Source organism: Acinonyx jubatus, chromosome D3 (genome assembly GCF_027475565.1).
Source record: "Acinonyx jubatus isolate Ajub_Pintada_27869175 chromosome D3, VMU_Ajub_asm_v1.0, whole genome shotgun sequence".
Taxonomy (NCBI): Eukaryota; Metazoa; Chordata; class Mammalia; order Carnivora; family Felidae; genus Acinonyx; species Acinonyx jubatus.
In genome coordinates this window covers 40129109-40141828 of record NC_069392.1, presented here as the reverse complement: position 1 = coordinate 40141828, position 12720 = coordinate 40129109, and the positions used below count along the sequence as shown (strand labels likewise).

General features: G+C 37.7%; 1 protein-coding gene across 3 annotated transcripts in view; it reads right to left on the bottom strand.

The window, feature by feature from the left end:
* METTL4 (methyltransferase 4, N6-adenosine) overlaps positions 1-12720 on the bottom strand; it is a 52039-nt gene that overhangs the window by 27955 nt on the left and 11364 nt on the right. For all 3 annotated transcript variants that reach the window (XM_027068603.2, XM_015084268.3, XM_053206149.1), the window contains exon 4: positions 1203-1572. In XM_027068603.2, coding sequence (XP_026924404.2) covers positions 1203-1572 — 370 coding nt within the window. The remainder of the gene's footprint in view (positions 1-1202; positions 1573-12720) is intronic.

Genomic DNA, 12720 nt, shown 5'->3' with positions numbered 1-12720 from the left:
GAATTTCATACATAATCAAAACAGTGCAAATTAAAATGAGGAAGTAACAGTTTTCAAACTATTAGAGTGACAAATATCAAAAAGAATGGAAAACAGCATTCAAAATAGCATAATTTCCCATTAATTTATTATCCTGTCATCTACCCTGAAGAATCTGACATGAATAACCACTCGTATGTAACACGGCTTGATAGCAATTAAAAGAAGGTTTTCCTTAATGAACTATGTCAATTAATACCTTAAAATGTTGCTATTAAATGTCCAAATAACAATAAATAGCAAATTTAAATATTTCTTTCCTACCTCATCTCTTAGATTATAATAGTAACAATTTATTAAATACATATAAGTCCCTGACATAAGCAATTGATGCATATTAATTCACTTAATCCTCAAAATGACTTTCAGAAGTAGGTTATTATCATATCCATTTTATAAACTAGGAAACCAAGGCTCTTTTTATTAGGCAAAGACTAACAGTTAAGCTTCAGAATCTAAATCCAAATTCAGCTGTGGACTTCAATCTTTAAGTTGTGTTAACATTATACAGGAAAATATTTCAAGAAATTTTAGACAATAAATGTGAACATTAGCTTAATATGTAACCTAAAAGGTTATGGTGTAAATATTCATATCTGAAGTGTTTCTAATTTGCTATAAAGAAAAGTTAAATAAAATTGTTTAGGGGTGTCTAGGTGGCTCAGTTGGTTAAGCATCTGACTTCAGCTCTGGTCATGATCTCATGGTTTGTAGGTTCAAGCCCACGTTGGTCTCTGTGCTCACAGCTCAGAGCCTGGAGCCTGCTTTGGATTCTGTGTCTCCCTCTCTCTGTGACCCTCTCCTACCCACACTCTCTCTCCAAAAAAAATTTTTTAATTTTTTTTTTTAAATTTTAAGTAAAATTGTTTGGCCAAAACCAAATGTATCCTGAATTCCAAAGTACAGAGCAGCAACTGTGTTTGCTCTCATGGGGACTAATTACTTTTTGATGCTTTGTTCATAATTCTTATTTTTTAATTTTTTTTTTTAATTTTTTAAACCCAAACTCAGCACTTTTAAAATTTTTAAACAAAAATTACACAGAGAAAATGAAGTGTTTACCCTATCCTCATAAAATGTTGACCCTCATTCAGCATTCAGACTAGCTCTTGACTTTTAATGCCACAGAAAAATTGTATTTTTCTAATAGCATAATTACTTACAGTTCAGAAGTGGATGCATGCAAGAAATGTCAGACAAAAGAAAACTGCTTTTTGGTGGCACCAGGTATTTCTGTCCCATTAACGTAATGATTTTTGTAAAGCTAGAGTTGTTTTCAACAATCCGTGAAAATAAATCCTGTTCTGTAACAGACATATCCTCTTCCGTCAATTGTAATGCCTGCAGTTCCATTTCATTCAAAAAAGGCAAATGCTTTGCCATTGCACATAATTCTGACAAATTGCAGGTATCAAGTGGTAAAGTAATGGGCTCACTACACTTGTTCCATTTTTCAGAAAGTGGATGAAGAAAGCCACTTTTGAGGCCTTCTTGGATTAACTCCGAAGAGCCATCCAAAATCAGTCCCCTGATCTGTAAGAAAAATTTGTTACAGTACATTAAAAAGTCATTAACATTAAAACAATTACCTAAATAATGAAATTCCTACTATGTTTTGAGTATTTGAACTTATGGATGAAATCAATACTTTTAAAGCTTACACTAAAATAATTTTAACATACAATGTAAAAATAAAACTATGTGAGTATACCTTTGAAGTACTGTTTCTTAAATGTGGAATGAAACAAACCTCATAAATTCACTTACAGTTAAATAACTAAATAATGCACATTAAAAAAACACATTCTTAAAAATGTATTAAAACGAAGGGTGCCTGGGTGGCTCAGTCAAGCATCCAACTCTTGATTTCAGCTCAGGTCTTGACCTCAGGGTCATGGGATTGAGCCCCAGGTTGGGCTCTGGCTGAGCATAGAGCCGATCAAAATTATCTCTATTCCTCTGCCCTTCCCTACTCACGGCACCCCCCCCAAAAGAAAAAAAAAAAAGGTATTAAGATGAATTTGAAAAAAAACAAAACAAGGGTGAATTTGATAACATGCATGTTTCCAAAAGAAAGCAGAATTTCTAATCTGTAAAGCAAACTAAGTTTAAATCACATATAATATTGTTTCTTTAGTGATCCACTTTTAAAATAAACATACCTTTTAACTCTAATATAGTACTTAAATTGTAAAGAAAAAAGCAACTGTTGGGGCACCTGGGTGGCTCAGTCGGTTCAGTGTCTGACTTCAGCTCAGGTCATGATCTCGCAGTTTCTAAGCTCAAGGCCCGCATTGAGCTCTGTGCTGACAGCTTGGAGCCTGGAGCCTGCTTTGGATTCTGTGTCTCCTTCTCTCTCTGCCCCTCCCCCCAATCACACTCTGTCTCTCTCTCTCTCAAGAAATAAACATTAAAAAAATTTTTTTAATAAAAAAAAAAAAGAAACTGTTAAATGAACATAAAAACACAGTTCTGCGAAAATATAACTACAATAATTATAAAATTGAAATCTAAGTTCCACTTCTGGACAAGATGGAGTACCAGAAATCAGATTTCACTTTTCATCTGAAATTACTTTTTACAAATGTATAAAATGTGTAATTTATTAAAAAGGCTTTCAGACCTTAGATGGATGTCAAGTAATGAAGAACAGTGGTCCCTAAAAAAAAGGAGAAACAAAATGATTTCTCCAGCTTACTACCTTGAGAGTTTCCAGGCAGCAGCACAGAGAAGGAGACCCATTCAGAGTCCATGAGTTGACTTGGGAAGATGGGGCTGGAAAGGTCTGGAAAGGTCAAAGCAGCTAGAATTTGCCAGGCAGGATACCAAAGAGGAGACTACACAGAGAGTTCTTATAAGCTGCAGAAGGGTCCACTTAAGTCTACCCAAGGCCAGGGAAAGAAATAGATGTGAAATGACCATAGGAAACAATACACAGAGCTCATAGAGAGCTGGGAACAATGCTCCCAACAGCCAGAATGGAAAATCTCCTAATTTACAAAGCAACAGGTAGACTACTCAAAAGGGTATTGCCTCAATGTTGGGGAGAAAAATAGCTCTAAAATAAAGGCTGCTCTGGTTCTAACTAAAAAAGCTTAGAGCAAGCTTCAAAACCTTTGTTTAAGAAAATCACAGGGTGCCAAGATGGCGGAACAGCCTGGAAGTTTTTTGGGGGCCTCTCATCCCTGAAATGCAGCCAGATCAACACTAAACCATACTGTACACCTAGAAAACTGATGTGAGGGTTAACACAACAATCTGAACAACCTGAACCACAGAACTCGGCAGGTACATAGCATGGAGAGGTGAACTGGGGGAGAGAGAAACAGCGGAGGGTAGGGAGCTGTTTTTGCTTGTGGAGAGAGGATAGAGACAGGGGGAGAGCACAGGAAAGCATCCACCAACCCCCAAAAGCAGCTGGAGAGAAAAGAAAGAGTACGCAAGGGACTGAAAAAAAAAGTGGGGGAAAGGAGAAAGGAGAGGGTTTAAATTCCACTAAGACTCTATAAACAGAGGGAGCACAGAGTCTGAAACTCCACAGCTCATTACCCAGAGCTGCTGTGATAGGAACAGCGAATCCCAGGAACAGAAAACAAGATCCAAGGGGTCCTCAGGCCACACAGGGAGAGGCGGTTCCCCTGCTATGAGGACATTTGGTGGAGGATGTGTGGTCACCCCATAGGCAAAGATCCCAGTGGACCTGAGAATGACCACATTGGCTGGTGCTAGAATAAGAACTTTAAGGGGGAAGCCTGGTGCCAGATGTGTGTTGTAATTTACCATAATCCCTGAAATGCTGCTGCTATACAATCACGTGAACTTTTTCTGGGGCGGGCTGGCACCCAGCCACAGTCTTTGGGAATCAGCAGCAGCAGGGTCCCACGAATGTTCCTGGGGGCAGCCGAGCACCTGGCCATTGCTCGGTGAGATGCTCCGCCAGAGGGTCAGAATGGGTCAAAGTCACAGTCCCTCAGAAGTGAGGAGTTGGGAAATACAGCCACACCTGGGAAAAACTCAGGAGGGAGGTGCCACCTGGCAGCCTAATGGCTTGGTCATGGAATGTAAAAGTGGGGAGTAGATAGAACCGGAGACAAAGGAGGGGTGCTCAATTGCCAGTCAGGGAGAGCACAGAGTTCTGATACTAGAGTCTGGGTAGCTGGGTGACACCATACTCAGCCCTCACACACATGCGCATACACACCTACATGCACCACAACAATCCACCCCAGTAAGCTAAGCAGCGACATCTAATGGAGAATGGAGCCGTTACACTAAACCCCGCCCAACTTGGCCAACCTCGTGCTACAGGAACACAAGTCTCTCCACCTGCTTAGTTACAGACTATAAAGTGCTTCATAGCTTGACTTCTAGGGGAAACTGATGTAATTTCAATTATCTTCAGCCTGTTCCCTGGTCCATCTATTCAATTTTTTTCTTTTTCTTTTCTTATTCTTGAATACAGAAACAGAAGAAGTTTATTTTTATTTTCCATTTTTATTAAAAATATTTTTTAATTTTTTATAATATTTTTCACTTTTCTGTAAATTTTTTACATTCTATTTTACTTCCATTATTTCATTTTATTATATTTTATGTATTCACTTTTTCAAATTTTCAAACATTTTATTTTTCTGTTTTTCTTTTCTTATTTTTTCCTTTTCTTTCTTTTCATATCTTTCCCTTTTTTCTCTACTATACCAAGCTCCTTTCAACAAACGGACCAAAACACACCTAGGATCTAGCATCACTTATTCAATTTTTTTGTGCTGATTTAATTTTTTAATTTTATTTTTTTTACCGTATTAATTTCTTTTCTTCCTTCAAAATGATGAAACAAAGGAATTCACCCCAAAAGAAAGAATAGAAAGAAATGACAGCCAGGGAATTAATCAACACAGTACAAGCAAGATGTGTGAACCAGAATTTAGAATCACAATAATAAGAATACTAGCTGGGGTTGAAAATAGATTAGAATCCCTTTCTGCAGAGATAAAAGAGGTAAAAAATAGTCAGAATGAAATTAAAAATGCTATAACTGAGCTGCAATCACAGATGTATGCTGTGGCGGCAAGGATGGATGAGGCAGAACAGAGAATCAGCGAGGACAAACGTACAGAGAATAATGAAGCAGGAAAAAAAGGGAGATTAAGGCAAAAGACCACAATTTAAGAATTAGAGAAACTAGTCACTCATTAAAAAAGGAACAACATCAGAATCATAGGGGTCACAGAAGAGGAAGAGAGAAATAGGGGTAGAAGGGTTATATGAGCAAATCATAGCAGAAAACTTTCCTAACCTGGGGAAAGACACAGACATCAAAATCCAGGAAGCACAGAGGACCCCCTTTAGATTCAACAAAAACTGACCATCAACAAGGTATATCATAGTCAAATTGACAAAATACTCAGGCAAGGAGGAAATCATGAGAGCAGCAAGGGAAAAAAGTCCTAAACCTACATGGGAAGACAGATGAGGTTTGCAGCAGACCTATCCACAGAAATTTGGCAGGCCAGAAAGGAGTGGCAGGATATATTCAATGTGCTGAATCAGAAAAATATGCAGCCAAGAATTCTTTACCCAGCAAGGCTGTCATTCAAAACAGAAGGAGAGATAAAAAGTTTCCCAAACAAAAATTAAAGGAGTTCCTGACCACTAAACCAGCCCTGCAAGAAATTTTAAGGGGGACTCTCTGAGGGGAGAAAAGACCAAAAAAACAAAACAAAAACAAAACAAAACAAAACAAAAGCAGCAATGACTAGAAAGGACCAGAGAACACTATCAGAAACTCCAACTCTACAGGCAACATAATGGCAATAAATTCGTATCTTTCAGTACTCACTCTAAACGCTCCCAACAAAAGACATAGGGTAATAGAATAAGATCCATCTATATGCTGTTTACAAGAGACCCACTGTAGACCTAAAGACACCTTCAGATCGAAAGTAAGGGGATGGAGAACCATCTATCATGCTAATGGTCAAAAAACGAAAGCCAGAGTAGCCATACTTATATCTGACAATCTAGACATTAAAATAAAGATTGTATCAAGAGATGCAGAAGGGCATTATATCACAATTAAGGGGTCTATCCACCAAGAAGATCTAACAATTGTAAACATTTAAGCTCCAAATGTGGTGGCACCCAAATATATAAATCAATTAATCACAAACATAAAGAAACTCATTGATAATAATACCATAATACTAGGTGATTTCAACACCCCATTCACAGCTATGGACACATAACCTAAACAGAAAATCAACAAGGAAACAATGGCTTTGAATGAAATACTAGACCAGATGGACTTAAAAGATATATTCAGAACATTCATCCTAAAGCAGCAGAATATACGTTCTTCTCCAGTGCACATGGAACATTCTCCAGAATAGATCACATACTGGGACACATATCAGCCCTAAGTAAGTACAAAAAGATGGAGATCATACCATGCATATTTTCAGACCACAATGCTATTAAACTCTAAATCAACCACAAGAAAAAATTTGGAAAGGTAACAAACATGTGGAGACTCAAGAACATCCTACTAAAGAATGAATGGGCTAACCAAGAAGTTAAAGAGGAAATTAAAAAGTACATGGAAGCTAATGAAAATTATAATACCACAGCCAAAAACCTCTGGAATGCAGCAAAGGTGGTCATAAGAAGGAAGTATACAGCAATCCAGGCCTTCCTAAAGAAGGAAGGTCTCAGATACACAACCTAACCTTACACCTTAGGGAGCTGGAAAAGAACAGCAAATAAAACCCCAAACCAGCAGAAGACAGGAAGTAATAAAGATTAAAGCAGAAATCAATGCTATCAAACTCCCCCCCCCCACAAAAAAAACAAAACAAAACAAAAACAAACAGTAGAACAGATCAATGAAACCAGAAGCTGGTTCTGTGAAAGAATTAAAATTCATAAACCCCTAGCCAGTTTGATCAAAAAGAAAAAAGATATGGCCCAAAAAAATAAAATCAAGAATGAAAGAGGAGAGATCAAAATCAACACAGAAGAAATACAAACAATAACAAGAGAATATTATGAGCACTTATATGCCAATAAAATGGGCAATCTGGAAGAAATAGACAATTCCTAGAAATATATAAACTATTAAAGCTGAAATAGGAAGAAATAGAAAATTTGAACAGACCCATAACCAGTAAAGAAATCTAATTAGTAATCAAAAATCTCCCAAAAAACAAGAGTCCAGGCCCAGATGGCTTTCCATGGGAATTCTACCCAACATTTAAAGAAGAGTTAACACCTATTCTAGCTGTTCCAAAAAACAGAAATGGAAGGAAAACTTCCAAACTCTTTCTATGAAGCCAGCATTACCTTGATTCCAAAGCCAGACAAAGACCCCACTAAAAAGGAGAACTACAGACCACTTTCCCACATGAACATGGATGCAAAAATCCTCAACAAGATACTAGCCAACCGGATACAACAATACATTAAAAGAATTATTCACCACGACCAAGTGGGATTTATACCTACGATACAGGACTGGTTCAATATCCACAAAGCCATTAATGTGGTACATTACATCAATAAAAGAAAAGAACCACACGATCATCCCAATAGATGCAGAGAAAGCATTTGACAAAATCCAGTATCCTTTGTTGATGAAAAACCCTCAAGAAAGTAGGAATAGAAGGATCAAACCTCAAGATCATAAAAGCTATATATGAAAGACCCACTGCTAATATCATCCTCAATGGGGAAAAACTGAGAGCTTAGCCCCTAAGGTCAGGAAGAACACAGGGATGTCCACTCTCACCATTGTTAATTCAACATAGAATTGGAAGTCTTAGCCTCTGCAATCAGACAACACAAAGAGATAAAAGGCATCCAAATCGGCCAGGAGGAGGTCAAACTTTCATTCTTCAAACATAACATGATGCTAAACCCAAAATATTCCATCAAAAACTGCTAGAACTGATTCATGAATACAGCAAAGTTGCAGGATATAAAATCAATGCACAGAAATCGGTTGCGTTCCTATACACCAATAATGAAGCAACAGAAGGAGAAATCAAGGAATAGATCCCATTTACAATTGCACCGAAAACCATAAAATACCTAGGAATAAATCTAACCAAAGAGGGAAAAATCTAGACACTGAAAACTATACAAAGCTTATGAAAGAAATTGAAGAAGACACAAAAAAATGGAAAAAGATTCCATGCTCCTGGATAGGAAGAACAAATATTGTTAAAATGTCAATACTACCCAAAGCAATCTACATATTCAATGCAATCCCTGTCAAAATAACACCAGCACTCCTTAAAGAGCTAGAATAAACAATCCTAAAATTTGTATGTAACCAGAAAAGACCCTGAATAGCCAAAGCAATCCTGAAAAAGAAAACCAAAGCTGGAGGCATCACAATCCCGGACTTCAAGATGTACTACAAAGCTATAATCATCAAGACAGTATGGTACTGGCACAAAAACAGACACTCAAATCAATGGAATGGAATAGAGAACCCAGAAATAGACCCACAAACATATGGCCAACTAATCTTTGACAAAGCAGGAAAGAATATCCAACAGAATAAAGACACTCTCTTCAGCAAATGGTGCTGGGAAAACTGGAGAGCAACATGCAGAAAAATGAACCTGGACCATTTTCTTACACCACACACAAAAACAAACTCAAAATGGATTAAAGACCTAAATGTAAGACAGGAAGCCATCAAAATCCTAGAGGAAAAAGCAGGCAAAAACCTCTTTGACCTTGGCCACAGCAACTTCTTACTCAACATGTCTGCAGAAGCAAGGGAAACAAAAGCAAAAATGAACTATTGGGACCTCATCAAAATAAAAAGCTTCTGCACAGCAAGGAAACAATCAACAAAACTGAAAGGCAGCCGATGGAATGGGAGAACATATTTGCAAATGACATATCAGATAAAGGGTTAGGATCCAAAATCTATAAAGAACTCATCAAACTCAACACCCAAGAAACAAATAATCCAGTGAAGAAACGGGCAAAAGACATGGATGGGCAAAAGACTTCTCCAAAGAAGACATCAAGATGGCCAACTGACACATGAAAAAAAATGCTCAACATCACTCGTCATCAGGGAAATACAAATCAAAACCACAATGAGATACCAACTCACACCTGTCAGAATGGCTAACATTAACAACTCAACTCAGGCAACAACAGATGTTAGCAAGGATGTGGAGAAAGAGGGTCTTTTTGCACAGCTGGTGGGAATGCAAACTGGTGCAGCCACTCTGGAAAACAGTATGGAGGTTCCCCCAAAAATTAAAAGTAGAACTACCCTATAACCCAGCAATTGCACTACTAGGTATCTATCCAAGGGATACACATGTGCTGTTTTGAAGGAGCACATGCACCCCAATGTTTATAGCAGCACTATCAACAATAGCCAAAGAATGGAAAGAGCCCAAATGTCCATCAATGGATGAATGGATAAAGATGATGTGGTATATATATACAATGGTGTATTACTCAGCAATCCAAAAGAATGAAATCTTGCCATTTGTAACTATGTGGATGAAACTGAGGATATTATGCTAAGTGAAATTAGTCACTCATAGAAAGATAAGTATCATATGACTTTACTCCTATGAAGAATTTAAGATACAAACCAGATGACCATATGGGAAGCGAAATGAAAACGAATATAAAAAGAAGGAGGGGGACAAGACATAAGAGACTCTTAAATATGGAGAACAAACAGAGGGTTGCTAGAGGAGTTGTGGGAGGGGGCATGGGCTAAATGGGTAATGGGCATTAAGGAATCTGCTCCTGAAATTATTGTTGCACTATATGCTAACTAACTTGGGTGTAAATTAAAAAATAAATAAATTTTTTAAAAAGAGAAAAAAAAAACAGAAAAAGGAAAATCACAAAAGGATCAGCCAGTTTCAAAGTAACTTTGTCCAAGACAAAGTTCAGGAATATTTATAGGAATATGATGGGGTGCCCAGGTGGCTCAGTCGTTAAGCGTGTGACTTCAGCTCAGGTCATGATCTCTCAGTTCAAGAGTTTGAGCCCCACACTGGGCTCTCTGCTTCAGCACAGAGCCTGCTTCAGATCCTCTGTCTCCCTCTCTCTCTACCCCTACCCTGCTCATGAGCTCTCTTTCTCTCTCTCAATAATAAACATTTTGAAATTTTTTTAAAAAATGATTATTTATAGGAAAATGAAAATATTTAGTACCCAATAAGCTATAATTGAAACATCCTACAATAAAATTTAAAATTACCAGGTATAGGGGTGCCTGGGTGGCTCAGTCAGTTTAGCATCTGACTCTTGTTTTCAGCTCAGGTTATGATCTCACAGCTTGTAAGTTGGGAGTTCCATGTCAGGCTCTGTGCTGGTAGTGGGGAGCCTGCTTGGGATTCTCTGTCTCTTTCTCTTTGCCCCTCCCCCACTCTGTCTCTCTCAAAAAACACAAATGAAAAAAAAAACTTAAAAAAATTATCAGGTATATAAAGAAGGAAAACACAACATAATGTTGGAATAATCACACATAGGAATAATACAGATGATACAAACAGTAGAAATGTATGAATAGATTTACTTGTAGCCCATTTAAAAGATTGAGAACAAGAGCAAAAAAAAGGATAATAAGGCACTTATCATAACCATATTCATATGTCCTAAAATGTAAAGCAAAAAATGAGAATGTTCAGAGACATAAAACTACTAAAAAAAAATTGAGCTTCCAGAGAAGAAAACTACAGCATACCACAGAAATATTGTGGGTTGGGTTCTAGACCACCAGAATAAAGCAAGTTATCTTTATAATAAAGGGAATTATTTGAAGGCAAGGGCTGTAAACTATATTTTGTAAACCGGACATAGTCTATTAAGTGCTCAAGAGCATTACGTCTTTAAAAATAATGTACGTATCTTAATTAAAAAACACCTTATTGCTAAAACATGCTAACTATTATCTCAACTTTCAGCAAGTCATATTCTTTTTGCAGACGAAGGGTCTGGCCTCCATATTGACGGGTGTTGACTCATAAGGGTGGTGGTTGCTAAAGGTTGAAGCAGCTATGGCAATTTCTTAAAATAAGACAACAATGAAGTTTGCCACATCAATGGATTCTTCCTTTCATGGACATCAATTTCTCTGTAGCATGAATGCTATTTGATAGCATTTTACCCACAGTAGAACTTCTTTCCAAATTGGAGTCAATCCTCTCAAACTCTGCTGCTGCTTTACCAAGTTTATGGAATATTCTGGGGTCTTTGTTGTCACTTCAACAATTCACAGCATCTTCACCAAGAGTAGCTTCCACCTGAAGGAACTACTTTCTTTGCTCATCCTTCAGAAGCACCCCTCATTCACCATAAGCAAACCCTCACCCTTTAAAGTTCTGTTATGAGATTGCAACAACTGGGTCACATCTTCAGGATCCACTTTTAGTTCTCTTGCTATTTCCATCACATCTGCAGTTACTTCCTCCACTGAAGTCTGGAACCCCTCGAAGTCATCTTTCAGAGTTGGAATCAACTTCTTCCAAACTCCCAGTAATGTTGACATTTTGACCTCTTTCCATGAATCACAAATGTTCTTAGAGACATCTAGAATAGTCAATCTTTTCCAGAAGATTTTCCATTGACTTTGTGCCCAGATCCATCAGAGGCATCACTGTCTGTGGAAGCAATAACCCTAAGAAATGTATTTCTTCAATAATAAGACTTGAAAGTCAAAATTACTCCTTGATCCATAAGCTTCCAAATGGATTTTGTGTTAGCAGGCATGAAAACAACATTCATCTGACTGTACATCTCCATCAGAGCTCTTGGGCAACAAGGTGCATTATTTATAAGCCCTATTTTGAAAGGAATCTTTTCTTCCGGTGAGTAAATCTCAAGAGTGGGTTGAAGAGATTCAGTAAGCCATGTTGTAAACAGATGTGCTGTCATCCAGACTTTGTTGCTCCACTTAGAGAGCACATGCAGAGTAAATTTAGCATAATTCTTAAGGGCCCTAGTATTTTCAGAAGGGTAAATGAGCACTGGCTTCAACTTAAAGTCACCAGCTACAGTAGTCCCTAAAAAGAGAGTCAGCCTGTCTTTTGCACTGAAAGTCCTAGATGACATCTTCTTCCAATAGAAGGCTGTTTCATCTACATTGAAAATTTGTTAGTGTAGCCACCTTCAGTAATGACCTTAGCTAGATCTTCTGGATACAGCTTCTACTTCATCACTTGCTATTTCACCATGCACTTTGATGTTACGGAGATGGCTTCTTAAACCTCATGAACCAACTTTTGCTGGCTTCAAACTTTTCTTCTACAGTTTCCTCACCTCTCGGCCTTCATAGAATTGAAGAGAGTTAGGGCCTTGCTCTGGACTAGGATTTGACTTAAGGGAATGTTGTGGCTGGTTTGATCGCCTATCCGTACAACTCAAACTTCCTCTATATCACCAATAAGGCTGAATGTATCATTCCTATGTTCATTGGGTTAACACTTTAAATTTCCTTCAAGAACTTTTGCTTTGCATTCACAACTTGGCTACCAGTTTGGTGCAAGAGGCCAACATTTCAGCATACCTCAGCTTTTGACATGCCCTCCTCACTAAACTTAATCATTTCCAGTTTTTGATTTAATGTATGAGACATGCAACTCTTTTTTTCAGTAGAGCACTTAGAGAAAATTGCAGGGCTATCAATTAACCTAA